Source organism: Thunnus thynnus, chromosome 7 (assembly GCF_963924715.1).
Source record: "Thunnus thynnus chromosome 7, fThuThy2.1, whole genome shotgun sequence".
Taxonomy (NCBI): domain Eukaryota; kingdom Metazoa; phylum Chordata; class Actinopteri; order Scombriformes; family Scombridae; genus Thunnus; species Thunnus thynnus.
The window spans coordinates 3,646,371-3,663,298 of NC_089523.1; the positions used below are offsets into that span (position 1 = coordinate 3,646,371).

The window sequence follows — 16,928 nt, forward strand, 5'->3', positions numbered from 1 at the left end:
GGAGGTGTGTGTTTGTGAGATTTGATCATCAGTGTAAATAATGCCTTTAAACTTCTTTAAAAAGCGACCTGTTTCAAGTTTCATTCACAAAATTCTTACGCAAAGATAACGAGAACAATTTCATGTTCCACGTAGTTTCAAGTCCTTTTTTCAGAAATCAGGAGACATAAGCATAATACGTTTTGCAGTGTCTGCCAACAATTAACAAAGCAGCCCTGTACTGTGACAGAAAACAAGACAGATTTTTTTTTTTAACACAGAGTAAGGCAGACAATGTGCTCAGCTGTTTTATTAATTTAAGAGTTTGCTATTATAACTTCTATTAACACTGTTTCATTTTGTGCTTTTTCTCTGCAGACAAGGCCAGCGTGGACCGCAGGATCTCAGCCCTCTGCTACTGCACTGTCACGCTGTATGAGTAGCAGCCCACACACACACACACACACACACACACAAACAGAGGGACCACGTCCTAAGACTATTGACTACCATCCTCACAATCCTGCTGTTCCCTCCTGTAGCAGTTCAAGCACTTTTTCATTTGATAGGTTTCATCTGTATTTATCATCAGTTAGTTTTACTTGCTGCATCACGGACTGAACTGTGAAAAGCGACTGATGCGCAAATTTACAACCAAAGATGACAACGGATCCAGAAACAAAGACTGAAACCGGATATGAACATAATACGTGCACTTTTAAGTGCTTTTTTATGCCGTGATGGTGGAAAACCATCAGATCAACACACACACACACATATATATATATGTCCATTGTTCAGGATATTTGTTTTTTTACCAGAAGAATAAGAGGATGGACAGGACTATGAGAAAGTGTTGTGGGCTTCAAGAGACTTCAGCTCCCCATGAAGCAGTACATCTTTTTAAATCCTGCATACTATGTGATATCATTGGTTATTTACTCTGTGTTTAAGTTGTTATTGTTCTTATTTATTGGTTCAGAAGAACATGGATGTTTTTAATCTCCTGCCTATCTTGAAAACCTCAAGTATTGGAGTAGAAGGAAATGGAAGAAATTAACAAAAGGCTTATGGCCGCTCACTGTAACAGATCCTACTCAGATGCTCAGAAACAAAATTGAAATCAAACACAAACTCCTGTTACACAAACTGAGAAACAGACAGCCATGAGAGCAAAGGAACATGTAGATTTGTAATTGCTTTATTGTAGTTTTTTTTATGTGTTGTTAGCTCAAGCACTTTATTGTGGATTGAGAGGAGGAGACGTGTGTGTGTGTGTGTGTGTGTACAAGTTCTGAAGGTAGAAATGTGAAGGCAGGGGAAGGCTTTCTAATCACTCCTGCTCCCATCTTCATAACATACCTGCTCTCTGACTCTGAATCCCTGTGCGTGTGTGTGATCGACAAGTCTACAGAAGTGCATACATCTCCCATAAGGCAGAGGAACCAGTCATGTCAGCCAAGAGACATGGTCAATTTGTAGGTCTTGGCTGTCAAAGATTAATTTATATGTTTGAAAGAACCTCTTTTTTTCTAGTTCATCAATTTTAAAAATCATATAGTTAAAGGGGCAGGACAGGATGGTAGATATTGTCAAAAGGTAGGGCTGGGAAGCTTTGATTAGCGAATTTAGTATTCATCTGCACTTGCCATGCAGAGTTGTCACTAGTAGAAAATCTGACAGACACTTGTCACATGGTCTATGTTCCTCTTGTTAATCATCTTTATAGGAATGTAATGCACCCGCCGTGACTTGTCAACCATACTGCTCACAGTGAGGAAAGGGTTAAGGTGACTTTGGGTGATGGTGTCTTACTCTGCTCACATTGTCACATGATCTGTAGGCTCAGAACTCAAGAAACTGATCCGCTGCAGCAGTGTCGGGCCTTGTTTCCTGTCACTGCTGCAGTGCTGAGCAGCCAATCAGGAGTCCACTTAAACCCTGATGGAGTAAATAGTGAAACTGAATGGTTATATTACTTGACAAGTTACCTTAATAATAAGTTTGATTTTTACTAAAATACTACAGCTTTTTATGTTTGTCAGTATCTGTAGCTAATTTTTTTAACAAAACTTGATGTTTGCAAACTTGTATATATTTGTATGTGGTGCATGTGATGATTCCTTTCCCCCTTTTTTCGGGAGGGGAGTGAATGTGTGTGAGATCACAGTTTGAGTTTTGGGCTAGTGCCCGCTTGTCAGTCAAAGAGCACAAATCTTTATATGTACATAGATGAATTTGATACATTTTATTCATGTCTGCCAAGGGTTTGCTATAAGAAAAACCTATTTTGGCACAACAGGGGTGTGCCAAAGAATAAAACAAAACTCAAGGCAGCTCCAAAACTTTCCAGAGAACTCTTTGTACCCGGACTGTTCTTTGTTGAGATCAAAACACACGCATTTGTTCAGTGGGTCTTACAAAATATCTGTGAAATGAGTATGATGTCTTAAAAGACAAATGCGTTTTAGATTTCCTGCTCATTTCCCAAACATTTGAGACTTGATTTGTCACACTCTGCACTGCCTAGCATCCACTCAGTCCCTCCGCCTCCCCTCAAGTCATCTGCTGTGCAGTGTATGTACTGTATGTATGTATGAGTGTATATACACACGTGCACTTGCCAGGTGTGCATTAAGGCCAGTAGTATACAGTTCATGATGGAAAAGGAGGTGCCTTCTTCTTGTGAAAGCAGACATACGTAGGCCTACTCCTCTGTACAGGTGTGAATAAATTCTTTTTCTGTGTAAAAATGTGTATAAATGCATTCACAGGCACCCAGCGGTCTCTGGGCCTGTTTCTCTGATGTACTGTTCTTTTTTTCTAGACATATCTGGGGTTTCAGTTTCCCTCGTCCTTGTCATGAGCACTCTGAACCACACAAAGCCTTTTACTGCACACAGAGTGAAGAGGGACAAATAAAGCTGATAGAATCCCACCTGAATCTTTGCTCTGTACCATTTTTGTCTGTGGACTGTAACTGAAGATGGTATGTTTTAAATAAAGCATGGGTACCAAGTCTGCATTTTACCCTGTAGAACCTCTAGAATCTTGAATGTATGTACCCTGTTGTTTTATGCGCCTCTCCAGCTTGTTCTGAATGCATTTTGAAGAACCCTTCCCTCAGTCATGACCCCTCTCTAAACTGACTCTGAAAATGCAACACTTTCCAAGCACCGTTTTTTTCAAAGAGAAATGTCAATGTTATACTTGTGTCTCTCACTGAGGGGTGTCTCTCTTTTTGTTCTTTATGGAACTCAAATACAGTCTTTGTTATTAAAAAGAGAATAAATGAAGATGTCTTGCTGTGTTTTTATTTTTTCAGGCTTGGTTCTACATCAGTCTCCCAGATGTGAAGAAGTTGGCTAAAAAGATCTGAACTGAAAATTTAATGTATGACTATTAATTAAACAGTATGTTAAATATTGAGTTACAATTTTCTTGTGCTTCTTCACACACACTTGTTTGAAACCTTAGACAAGCTAGTCTTCCTCAGACTTACTGTAGACCAGTATAATTAAGGGTGATGTTACTGGTCTGTTGATACTGGCTTATCATGTATATTTGTAAGAAAAAAAATGTGCCTGATACAAAAAAGTACTTGATATTTCCACAATTGTGTCATTACAGTTTCTTTACTCTGTAATGTTAACTGGCCTGTCCAGCCTTAAAACTTTGATAATACACAAACTTCATGTTATACCATGTGTAAGATGTCAGTGTAGCCCAGGTGAGATATGACAAGTAACACACTGGCAGCCAAAAGGTTCACAGAACTGCCAAATGAGGACTTTGAATACCTGGATACCTGCAGTGACTGATAATGAAGACTTACAACTAGGAAGGTTGGTGATACTTAAATTCTCCCTCCACTCAAAAAAAAGTGTTTCTCTTGTTTCTACAGTTGGATGTTTGAGCTTCACTGTGCAGACTGATGTATGTGCAGAATTTGACACTAGAAGGCTGTTTTCAATTTGATCTGCTAAAAGTGGAAAGTTTCTTTGAGCTCATTGAAAATCTGATTTTAAGGGGCGGGCCGACAAGCATGATTTGTGACATCATGAATAGTTTGGAGCTAATCATGGTCCAGTATTCAACTTACAAAAGTGTGACATGGGAACTTGAAGCCTCCAGTGCACAAACACTCAGAATTAACTTTACAGAGAAGTAGGAAACATTTTGTGCCCTGAAATGAATAATGAATACGAATGAATGAATGAATAATACTTTTTTTGGAAAAACTATATCAGACACAAATTAAGTAGATAGTAGTAAGTAGTACAGTAGTAGATAGTAGATATTAGTAGTATTTTATACATATGTTAAAACTTGTCTGGAAGGAATCTTTAATAATAATAATTTCCCAGTGCTTGAGCATTCACATTTAATATAAAGGCCTCAGAGTATGCATGAAAACATTTGATAATATAATATTTATTTTGGCAGATGGGACAGTGAAGAGAGTCGTTACATGTAGAAACTCCTAGAAATGACGGTTTCTTCTATCTACCGCTTGAGGCCGCATTATTCTTATTGTTTTGAGGGAGGCGATCAGCTGGTTGTGTTCTGTAGCTGATTGGTTCTTTTTCTTGAGTGACACACCTTTAGACCAATTGCTAATCCGTCGGGCTGTCGCTAAGAGCACGACCTTATGACGTGTTAAAACACAGCTTCTGATTTGTGAAACCCTTACTCCACATCCTGATTGTGATGCTGCCAGAGGTAGGTCGACAGCAGTTGTAACTTATACTACTTTCAGTACTTTCAAGCAATAGTGATGGTAAGAGGATGGAAAATTGAGATACTGCTTTTGACCCAAAGGCACACTCACAGACTCAAAAAGCAGGATCATCATGAAAAGAATTTACTGGGTGGGACGCCTCTCAGCCTTGCAGCCAATTTTTCCCAGTGGCCACTCGCGGTATTGCAGTATTACAGTTTATATTACAGTATAAACTCTCTGGATAATGGGGTAATGAGGATCATGTCTGCAGGCAGGTGCAAGGTCAGGTGAATGGAAAAAGTAGGAACACAATAAGGACAACCGGTGGGCAGGAGGAGAAAAGCAGGGTCTGAAATGATGGAAAATGTTAGTGGACAGTCAATCAAATGTTGATAACTGTAACAAAGTATTGAAAGAAAGCTCTTTATAAAAATGTTTTTCATATATATATATATATATATATATATACATATATATATATATATATATATATATATGAAGAACAAGAACACTAATGGCTAAATTATGGTACTTCTAACACAGGCCACGGTACAGGCTTTGGCAAAAGTGAGGAGACTAACATTGGCAGAAGCAGTGAGAGAGGTTGACCATGGCCAATTAAAAAAAGAAAGGTGAGAGATCGATGGTAATTTTGTTTAGTCAAGTAAGAATTTGAAGAGTAAATTAAACAATTGACCAATCTATGAAGAAGTTTTGATTGTTTTTAAAAAGGTAAAAATTAACTTTTCTACTTTTGTTTTGAAGTGAGAAAGACGAGATCTTTATGGCAGTCAGAAATGAAATGGAGAGACGTGGACTACTTGAAATTTCAGATAACAATGGCTGGGTTGTGGCAATACTGTAAATCATTAACATTGCCATTTTCACAAATAGAATAAAGGTTTCACAAATCAGAAACTGTGTCTCCATGTTAATGTAGTCCAGATTTGACAGTTCTAAGTATAGTGGTTTTTGATCTGGACCTGGTCTAATGTGGTCTGGATGGGAGAAAATCAGTGAAATCGCCCCTTTTTGCATTTTCACAAATAGAGTAAAGGGTTTGATCATTAAGAGAAAATACTACAGTCAAAATGAATAAAACTCAGGATTATGATACCCTTTGACATCTCCTGTCATACTGGAGTATTAGTTTGTTTAGATGTTTTAATACTGAGCAAATAAGACCACGGCAAATAGGCAGAGATAGCAATAAGACTGAAATGCAGTTTACCATGAGTAAGGGCAAAAAGAAATATATTTGTTATGTTATTCACTTCATGAATTAGCTCGAAAATGACCAAACAACGCCATCTACACGTGTCATAAATTACATGCACCAGACGAGCAATTCCTACAAGACTGAATGGTAGCCATTTTTAGTCCGGTATCCAGCTAACCTGACAAGCGAAGGAGAGACTTTTAAGGGTAAGACCTGGTCTTCAGGTATCGCATCATCAAACGGCCCTCATATGGTACCTTTAATGCGTACGTGTACTTGCTATTGTTCGCTATGTAGCAACAGTTTGCAATGCTATAACTGCCGTTAGCAACCAAGCTACACCTGACTTCCAGGATGTGTTTACCCAGACTCGAGCTAGTTGTGTCTAAGTATTGGAAATCTGATCTGGCTCCAACTATTCAAGACTGGAAGTCAATAATGGGAGAGTTTCTTTTTGAAAATCGCGACAGAGAACAAGTAGAAAGTGTGTGGTTAGCATACACTGTAAACGTAATCAGAGGATGTAATGTGTAGGACTGGTTGTAGTTAAAGTTTCTCCGCTTGTATATTTTTTATTTTTTATTGCGTGTGTGTGTGTTTGTGCGCGCGCAGTGGGGCGGAGGATGTTGTTGTTTTATTCTGGTAATTAAAATATGTGAAATATACTTTATGTAAGAGCCAATAAAAAAAACAGATTTCCAAAAGGACTGAGAAAATACTACAACTAAAACTGTCTCCTATAGAAATCCTAAAGGGTTTTTAGAGATTTATGGAAATCTTAAAGGATTCTATTGGAAAACATGAAAATCCTATAGGACTTCTTGACTGGCGAAATAATAAAAAATAATTCTTAAAAAAAACACTAGCTAGCTGATGAAGTGACTGGTATGAACTAAGATAAGCTAGCTCTGCTGTTGACTAGCTGTTAGTATTAGAGCGAATATTATACTTGTTTCTCTTAATGTAGCTGAAGGAAATGTCTGTGGTAGCATATGGTCATAAGTTTCAGTTCACTTCACATATAGTGTTCATTCCTACCCAAGTCTCACCAAACTCTGATTGAAAAATGATTCATTTCAGGTTTTTATTTCTTCTAGGCAAAAGAGAAACATCTAAACAATATGTGGTTAATGTCATTGACAAAGTAGTTGCATGCTCTTAAATTTGATATTCTTCTAACATTAGCTATTTCGCAAGTTATCAACTCATTAATTGGCTAACTTGTGGTAGAATTTAGTTTTATTAAGATAACCATAATTTACTAACAATTTTTTTAATAAACCAGAAAGTAAAAAAGGGATTCAAAATGTAACATTAGACCTTGTTATATGTATTTTCTATTTAAGATGTCCCGAGAACAGTTGGTAGTACAACGAGCCAGGAAGTCCTTCCAGACAGGAAAAACTAAACCTCTGGAGTACAGGATCCACCAGCTGAAGAGCCTGCTGCGCTTCATCTCAGAGAGACGGAGGGACATCGCAGATGCTGTCAAAAGAGACCTTGGCAAGGTGGGTTTGTCAAAACCTTACAAGGTTCCAACAGGTCCTAATAATCTGTGAATATGTTGGTATTTTGAGAGGTTTTGGCAATTGGACACATTCCCTGGGGAGTGTGGTGACTGTACCGGCAGCACACTCAAAAGGAATAGGCCTATACAACTTTGTTCCAAAATTCACCATCCTAGGTCATTTACAGTCTTATCTGGAACAGCACTGGTTAGTTTAAAGCTCATTACAATAACAGTTATTAACACTCCGGGAGGGGAACAGAACTGCAGTTAAAAGTTGGATTAAAATAACTCAGCTCAGGAAACACAGGAGACACAACACGATATTCTGTGGTGCTACTCTGCAGGTTTTGTGGGTGGTTTTGTTTCTTTCTAAAGTTGCTCTTCTAGTTTGCTTCTGTTGTTTGAACAGCAATCATTTAGTTAAAAACTGACATTGCTCTAGGCCTTTAAAGAGAAATGCATGTATTTAAACAAGCACAGCCACCCATCCTAGAAATTGACAATATTGAATCAATTTCCAGTTCAGTGCAGCAAAAAGGTTGAGCTGGTCAATATATACAAACACTATTTCACTGAATACTATGAAGTGTTTTTATTTATTTTTTAGGCAAAATAGGCATAATGGGAGTGTAGAGCTGTATGAAACTGCAACATACTGCAAATTACTATGATGACCGTCACTGAGATCATACAAATAAGTTGTTATGATCAGAAGAATATCAAACACATCCATGAACTTGGTGTTAGTTTCCCTTCAAAATTGGTGGAATTGTTCTGATGTTCCCATATTCCCAAAACACAACTCACATTGACATTATATGCCATTTATGTAGTGATTGTAGACAACAATGGAGTGCACGGTTAAGTGACACACACACACACACACCAGCAGTGTCACAACAAAAAAACAAAAATAGCATCACACAGCTCAATTTCCTCTTTGTTGGGAAAAAAAGATCAATGATGGTCAACAGTTTTGGACTACACTGGTTAAATTATTTGTGCATGAAAATCAGTAAAGGACCAAATAAATAGCCATTAAAACCAAATAAAATCACTGCAATGTCCATCTGCCTAATTTTTATCTCCAACAAAATAACAGTATGTTCATACAGGTAGATACCACATATTGTCCAGCCTTAGGTGGTACCATATAGATAGTGATAGTGAAAATGAAAGCAAGAGTAGATGGACAAAGTGATATCTAACATGGTGTCATTGCTTTGTTTTCTGGTAGCGATCATACAGTATAACAGTTTAACAAGGGACTGCAGATAAGAATTAGACTTTGTGGCAAACTGTTGCACAGTTACAGTAATAGTGATTAATGTGTTTGTTTTCTGCTGAAATAAAAACAATAAACATGACTGATAAAAAGGGCTGTGTGCAATATGACGATATATATCGTGTGACAAGAGAAAAATGTCTAGCGTGTCATATTATGCTCTATTGTTTATTTTGTTGTGACACAACGTCCATCTTTTGCGCGGATTACATTGATAAATCACCCATCTCGGCTTTTTACTCGCGAAGCTTTTATCACATTTACAGTAAGGAATTTAGTCGTCGTCAACTCTCCATCGCTGTCTGTCTTTCCTCTGCTGCGCTGCGCACACACGGAGGACTCAGCCCCGCAGCGCTGAGGAGCAGCAACCATAAATGACAGCAAAACGCAGTAGAGACTGTCTTTATTTATGCTATTTACCAAATGTATGTGCACTCGTTTAATTTCAGCTCAGTGTGAGAGTCTCTGCTGCTCTTTGCTGTCATTTATGGTCGCACTACTCTCCTCTGCTCTCTGTGGTTCACCTTCCGTGTGTGTGGGTGAAGTACTCAGGTTGACGACAACTACACTTGTTACGTTATTGTAAGTGCAATAAAAGCTTCGGGAGTAAGAAGCCAACTATTTATTCATGTAATTAAAATGTGCTATATTGGGATAGGTATCGTTATCAGGATATGAAATGACCTATATTGGGATATGAGATTTAGGTTATATAGCCCAACCCTACTAATAAATGAAAAGAACATAGAAGGGTTGAAGGACTGAACTATGCTTCAGGTTTTGTCTCTTCTTCTGCTTTCAGAGTGAACATGGGACGGAGCTGTTTGAGACTCTGGGACTGGAGGGAGAGATCAACCTGGCTATAGAGAATCTGGCAGAGTGGGCTGCTCCTCGGCCCGTAGAGAAGAACCTCCTCACCATATCAGATGAGGTTTATGTGCAGCCGGAGCCTCTGGGAGTGGTGCTCATCATCGGAGCCTGGAACTACCCCTGGGCTGTCACCCTGCAGCCGCTGGTGGGAGCTATTGCTGCTGGTACTGAATATACCCATATACATCTGTAGACAGGTGTAGATGTATGGTCTGTGTGTGGTGTAACTACAGAGGCTACATGCTGTAACCCATTAATGCACAAGTTATTTATCACCTTGAACTCTACAAACAGACATTCACTGGCATTTTTTAACAATGATACAGAAAGAAATCGTATCATCATCATATCAAAGGAATAGTTCGACTTTTTGGGAAAAATGTATTTGCCTTTATTGATACCACCTTCATGTTTGTACACTTAAGCTAGAGCTGTCAGCAGGTTAGTTTAGCTTAACATAAAGACTGGAAACAGGGAGAAACACCTAGCTTGTTCAAATATAACAAAATTTGCCAACCAGCACCTATAAAGCTCACCGAATTCATGAGCAGATTAAACAAACGAGATAATATGTCTCTGTTTTGTGGGATGTTATGTGCCTGGACCAGTTGCCAGGCAACCAGAAGTCAGAGGCCGGGTGCTGGTAGGTGGATTTTGTAACTTTTGGAACATCATCCAAGTTTCAGCAAAAAAGCAAATAAGCGTATTTCCGAAAATGTCGAACCATTCCTTTAATTTCTCCACTGAGAAAAAACTCGATAGACCAGAATGCAATGCAGCTGGAACATGTGAAATTTTAACTGGTGCGGCTGCAACAATAATCATATAATGTCCCAGTTTTTACTAGTTAGCTAAAAGATGTGGAGAAAATATTGTGAGCACGTTCACTGTAGGCAGTCCAATACAACAATAACTGCTACCTTTGTAAAGAGTTTACAAGACTGTCAGAGAGCTGTTACTTGAGAATTTTCAGGCCATAAAATGTAATGTTGTTATTGGATTGCATACACATAACACAACATACACAACACAACCCAGCACAACATAACAGAAACATCTGTGTACTTACATTTAACACCAATGCAAATAACTTCACCAGACATTATTTTATCTCTTCTCAGACGTGGGATAACGTGTTAACGTGATGGCTCTTTGTTATTTAGACAAAATTACATAAATGTACATTATGGATTTACTCAAAGTGTTCTCAGTTCTCTCACAGGCTACATCAGTGATGGATTTAACAGTTTTTTTTGCCACTGAAGCCTTTACTAATGTTGTACCTCTTTTCACAGTGAATGGCCTGTGACAGAAAAGTTATTAGACAGGAAACCGACATACAAACATAAAAAGATGTGTTAATTTGTGACTCCTCGTTAATTTATATGTGCTCACATCCTGCATGTTTTGCACTTTTCTGGATATTTAAAAGTTGAACCATTTGAAGTTTCATTTGAACATTTTAAGTCTGCAGCTAAGGCAGATTGAAGGAAAGAGACACTACAGTGCTGTATTGTAGTTTCTGAGTGTGGATTCTTTCTTAAACTGGCAAGTTATTCACTACATAAGTGGTTAGGGATTGTTACCTGTGCCTGATGTATTCCTCTCTATTAACCCCCAAGAAATAGATCAAATTACTGCTGCAACACTTACCAATCTAATCTGTTTCTTCTCTTTCATCTGTCAGGTAATGCAGGAGTAATAAAGCCATCTGAGGTCAGCTCTCACTCAGCCAAGGTCATGGAGGAACTTCTTCCTCTGTATCTGGACAAAGTAAGCCTCCTGCTTTGTTGGATTTGATGTGTAAACTCTATTTACATATATGCACATTTAGTGTGAATGTACAGGAGTTCTAATTGCTGGTTACACTCTTCCCAGGATCTGTACCCTGTTGTGACAGGTGGAGTATCAGAGACCCAGGAGCTGCTGAAGCACAGATTTGACCACATTTTCTACACAGGAAGTAGCGTAGTGGGTAAACTGGTGATGGAGGCTGCTGCTCGCCACCTCACCCCAGTGACGCTGGAGCTGGGAGGGAAGAGCCCCTGCTACATCGACAAGAACTGTGACATCACTGTCGCGTGTCGGTCAGTCTGAATTGTTGAATTAAACAGAAAAATACTGCCATCATCTACTCCATTGAAGCTTAAATGACCAACAAACCAAATTTCAAATCATCAATAATGTGCTGAAGTGAAGGGACGTTAATTTATTTTAACTAATACAACATAAAAGTCTATCTTCAAGACATCAGAGCTTACCTAATTTTTTCTTTTCCAATGCAGTCGTATCACATGGGGAAAGTTTGTCAACTGCGGTCAGACATGCATCGCTCCAGACTATGTTCTGTGTGAACCCTCCATCCAGAGCCAAGTAGTGCAGGAGATCAAGAAGAGTATCAAGGTTGGTTTAAAAAAAAAAAAAAAGTTATTTTCACGCTAGGAATCTGAGAAGTGAAGGGACATTAATTTATTTTAATGTAATGGAAGTGATCTTTATAATTGTTTTAATCCTTAGTATTATTCTCACCACAATTATCTCCCCATATACAATCCTCTGACTGGGGTTCATAGTACAAAATCCTATCAAATGCAGCTGTGTGATCTAATGTGTGTGTCTAGTTTGGGGTCACTTTGGGGTCAAGGACATGTTTGAGAACAGTAGCCTTATGTAATAGAGTGTCTGTGTAATGTTTGTTGTTGTCTCTCTCCCAATATTGTCTTATTTGACCACTGGTTTGAAAAGAAAATGCACATTTTCTCTGCAGTGATAAATCAGGAAAAGCACAATATTACTACTACAATACTACTGAATATTGCAACATTTTTTATACAATATCCACATATACAACACCAATTTATTACTTCTGTCTGCATGAATGAAACATGAAGGCAAGCAAGGAGTTTATCAAACATCATGATATGACTAGAATTAGGTTGGTCAGAGAGTCATAATATCTGTTTCAGTTACTCTGCAATTAATTGAACAGCCCTAATAGCAACCGTTGCTTGGCACACAGCCACTGTTGTTGTTCACTCCATCATTAGCTGAGAGAAGCTGCCATGCTTTCCCTCCTAAAGGTCTGTAAATTGTCTTTTATTCTGAGATTACAAGCAATCTGAAGATAACATAAATCTTTTATGTGACACATTGTAGGAGTTTTACACAGATAATCCAAAGAACTTTGATGACTATGGACGCATCATCAACCAGCGGCACTATAAAAGGGTCATTGCTCTCATGGAAGGGTGCACCGTCGCTGTAGGTGGAGACAGCGATGAATCTCAGTGCTACATAGGTATGCGGTGTGAGCCATGGGCCGTCCTTGAAAAGCAGCTGAATTCACAATAAAGTATACTTTTAGTATAAGTTGGTCCGCAGTGCTGGCCAGCATATCATTCATTTAAACTACACTATATAGACTGAGGTAGAAGTCAGCAAAAGAGGGCAGCTGATGACTTTGTTTTATCTGCTTGGAGCCTCTACTGGCATGCACATGGATTTGATTGACTTCTTGAAAGGTCACTATGCTCAATGACATAGTGACTCAGAGCACTTAAAGGAATACCCTGCTGAAAATCTTCCATCTTTTGGATGTCAAACACTCACTACCTGTAGATTTCAAAGGTGGCTCTGAGAGTTTTGGTTGGGATTCATAGTTGTAATAGATTCTAGTATTAACTCAGAGTCACAGTGAAAAAAAAAACAAAACACATCGATTCATAGAATACACAGATATTGTTTTACCTGCCAGAATACATACATACAACTGGCCAGCATGTCACCCACACTGAGCCACTTTTAGCTCGTTCTCCCTCTGTATATAAAACAGTGTCAATACATGTTGGTCTGTACTCTTAGTGACATTCTTCCTCCTCTGTCCCGGCAGCTCCCACTGTGTTGAAGGATGTGACGAGTGAATCCAAAGTGATGAAGGAGGAGATCTTTGGGCCTCTGCTGCCCATCATCACAGTGAGCGGTGTAGAGGAGGCCATTCAGTTTATTAATGAGAGAGAGAAACCGCTAGTTGTGTATGTCTTCTCCCATGACAAAAAGGTAAAACCTGCAGACATACTTGTTTCATGTTATTCAAGTTTTTATTGTTTTTTGTATTTTAAAATGCTATGATGTCTGTTTGATGACTAGCTGATCAAAAGGGTGATAGCTGAGACGTCCAGTGGAGCTCTGCTGGCTAACGACTGTCTGGTCCACTTCACTGTCAGTGCTCTGCCCTTTGGAGGAGTTGGTGAGTGTGTGTGAATATTAAACCTACCTGCAGCTACAGTATTTATCCTCCTCAGTTGTGGGAATGAAGCTGACACACATTTGTGACTCACTTACCCGTTCCTCAGGTAACAGTGGTATGGGCTGCTACCACGGCCGGCACAGCTTTGACCAGCTCAGCCACCTGCGCAGTTGTCTGATCAAGCAGCTGAAAATGGAGGGAGTCAACAGCATGCGTTACCCGCCTCACACCGCCAAGAAGCTGGGCTGGGCTCGATTCTTGCTGCTAAAGCAGGTCAACTTGGGCAGACTGCGCCGCATGGTGCTTCTAGCCATTTTTGCTGGTTTAGCAGCGTTTATTGTGCAGGTAAAGTTCATAAAAGATTACGTCCAAATAAGGAAACAAGGTTAAATGTTGTGATTTGTCTGTAATTTCCCTGGAGGTTTCCTGAAAAGAACAATGCAGTTTGGCACAAGTTACATGGATATTAGAGACAAAATTCAGAGGCAGGTATTTAAACCCAGGGAGATATTTATTGATTATTCATTTATTATTGGACACTTGATGCTGTGAAATAAGTAAACGACTCTGTGCTAAGTTAATGCTGTTAATGTGAATGAATTAACCAATTGAACACTGCACTTTTTTTGTAGTAAATTATAGTAAACTACGGGAGCTGTGACCTTCCTACCCTGTATGTGGCACTCAGCCATAACCACACTGATTCCCATTGAAGATGTAGATCTTTCAAAATGGCTCACAAGTACAGTAGTTTAATTTTTTCAGTATTTTTTCAGTAATCTCCTAAAACAGCTGGATTTGAACAAACCCAGATAAATAGTACATTGGTGGGGTTGGTCCTTTGGTGCACTAGTGAGATGTGTTTTCATATTATTGACAACAATGGAGCTCATGTCTATGTCTGATAATAAGAAAAATATAAAATATCAGCAGGCTTATCCTTCAGTCTCCTCACTGAAGAGGGATTGTCTGTGTTCTTGTCTACTGGAATCGGTGCAACATGCAATCTGTGGTGAAACTAGTTCTACCTTTGTTTTCAGTGCATGTTCACTTTCTAACACCAGGTGTAGTATGAGTTGGAGTCAAAAGCAGGTTCCTTGTTTATTAACCATGTGTAAGCAGAGTTTGTGCAAACTGCACACATGCACATCACTAAGCAAGTTTTACTTGTTAGTCTGCAGGTTTTATATTCTGCAGCTGATTTCACTGAAAAAAAACCAATATCAAGAACATAGTCCAGTTTAAACTACAGGTCATCAGTGCTGAGCTTAATGGCAAGATTGTTCTCTTTCAGGCAACAAGGGAATAACCTTCTCCACAAAAACAAATTATATTATCTTGTGCCTTATGCTTCTTAAACCTTAAACCCCTGATTAAGATTATTACAAATTGTCAATAAAAATCATATAAAAATCACATCCAGGAAACACTTTGAAAACAAGCTAAGAGCTATAAAATAAATAGGACTACCAAACATTAGACTGCCAAACAAATGAATGAGAATAACACATTTATTCCAAGACACTTAAAGCCCAAAGAGAAAGCATACAGTTTCAGCACCTTTTATTTTGTTTTTTTTAAATGTAATTACAGCAGGTTCCAGGCAGAGGGAGCAGCAGCTGTAAAAGTACTTTCACCTACTTTAATGTAGAATAATTCATATACAGTATATGAGTCCTGGAAATAGAGGGCATAGCTGTCCACATGTTTTGGGTGAACTGATTGACATAAATGAATAAACCGACAGTTGTTGTAAACCAAGAATCATTTTATAGAACAGTGTCTCATGTATGTCAAACATCCATTAAATGTCATTAATCAGCACTAATGATCCTCAACACACAGCAGCAAGATGTTGTTATCTACTAAGTGCTGATTCTTTAATAATTGACACACTTTGTTGTGCTTTTGTCTAAACTGACTGAAGTCTGTTTTCACACTAATGGACAGAAGGCATAGAGAGACATGAAGGCATCACTGAGCCCATAGTAGTTGTGGCACCTCACTTAGACTTTACGTAACAAGTTTGTTTTACATAACAATTGAAAGAAATTAAAGACAGATGCATTTTTTTAACAGTGGGAGAATTGTATGACGACTGTTCACAGAATTTTATAATGTCAGATACATTTTCCCAAGATAACCAAATATGAGCACCCACCACACACACACACACACATACACACACACACACCACATACCCACAGTCCTACAGGCTTGTACCCTCACACAACAATGGCTTTGTCTCCGACAGACAATGTGTGGTGTTGTCCAGGAAATCTAACCACATAATGCCCCCTCATCTACCCTCCCTTTTAATTACCCAGCATGCTTCGCTCTCCTCTGCTAAATGGCCTCTTTTGTTTTGGTCAACCCCACAACTTTTGTTGACATCCACACTTGTTATGCTCCCGTGACCTGCTAAAAGTATCTGTGTATTTCAAACAGGGGTCTGTTCAAAAGGCAGGTTTGCCTCTGTGTCTTTACACTCTTATGTTGTGTCTCATGTTTCTCGCAGAGGTTCCTGCGATGAAGCTGTGGAGCAGAAACTGGCAGCCTGTGTTGAACACCGCTCTGGTGCAGATCCTGGGACAGCCACACAGACTCCTGCCCTGTAGTGAAATGTAGCACTCCTATAATTGACTGGTCCATGTCATTGCATTTCTATATATCAGGTCATGTAACTGATTGAAAGCCTTTAAAAATATGTTTTTCTAATCTCCTCTCTGTTACAGTTTAAGGTGCTAAAGAAGATTTTATTGTATTATATAAATATAGTCTGTAATAATTTTATTTAACCTGGCAAAGATTTTAAGTTCAGATTCTAAAAATGATAAAACATTCATAAGAATGATTTTACTACGCTATAAAAACTGTAAAAAATTTTACACATTTTAAACTAGCTTCTACATCACAGTGAATATCATGACTGCTTATAATGATGCCATTTCTTATCTCTGATTTACATTACAGTTTAGTTAATGATAATATTGTGATGCACACTTTCTGCAATAAAACCTCAAGAAAAAGTTTATTATGATGAATTGTTTTGTTCATTGTTTATCGCCTGATGGAAACTGATTTGAGTTGAAGGTG

General features: G+C 38.6%; 2 protein-coding genes across 5 annotated transcripts in view; both read left to right on the forward strand.

Moving 5' to 3' along the window:
- ulk2 (unc-51 like autophagy activating kinase 2) overlaps positions 1-3,275 on the forward strand; it is a 40,939-nt gene extending 37,664 nt beyond the window's left edge. The window contains exon 27 of the mRNA XM_067593842.1: positions 358-3,275. Within this exon, the coding sequence (XP_067449943.1) occupies positions 358-422 (65 nt within the window). The 3' untranslated portion in view covers positions 423-3,275. The remainder of the gene's footprint in view (positions 1-357) is intronic.
- Positions 3,276-4,645: 1,370 nt separating this feature from the next.
- On the forward strand, positions 4,646-16,866 carry LOC137185612 (aldehyde dehydrogenase family 3 member A2-like). 4 transcript variants are annotated; one of them, XM_067593845.1, is made up of 12 exons: positions 4,684-4,701; positions 5,246-5,334; positions 7,268-7,429; positions 9,519-9,750; positions 11,274-11,359; positions 11,465-11,673; positions 11,872-11,989; positions 12,743-12,884; positions 13,476-13,642; positions 13,733-13,832; positions 13,939-14,177; positions 16,351-16,866. In XM_067593845.1, exons 3-12 carry the CDS (start codon positions 7,268-7,270, stop codon positions 16,363-16,365), a joined length of 1,470 nt encoding a protein of 489 aa, XP_067449946.1. In that variant the 5' UTR covers positions 4,684-4,701; positions 5,246-5,334; the 3' UTR covers positions 16,366-16,866. The 4 variants fall into 4 exon arrangements, with proteins under 4 accessions (XP_067449944.1, XP_067449946.1, XP_067449945.1 ...); XM_067593843.1 differs by lacking the exon at positions 5,246-5,334 and having other exon boundaries at positions 4,646-4,701; XM_067593844.1 differs by lacking the exons at positions 4,684-4,701; positions 5,246-5,334 and adding an exon at positions 6,019-6,127.
- The last annotated feature ends 62 nt before the right edge of the window (positions 16,867-16,928 follow it).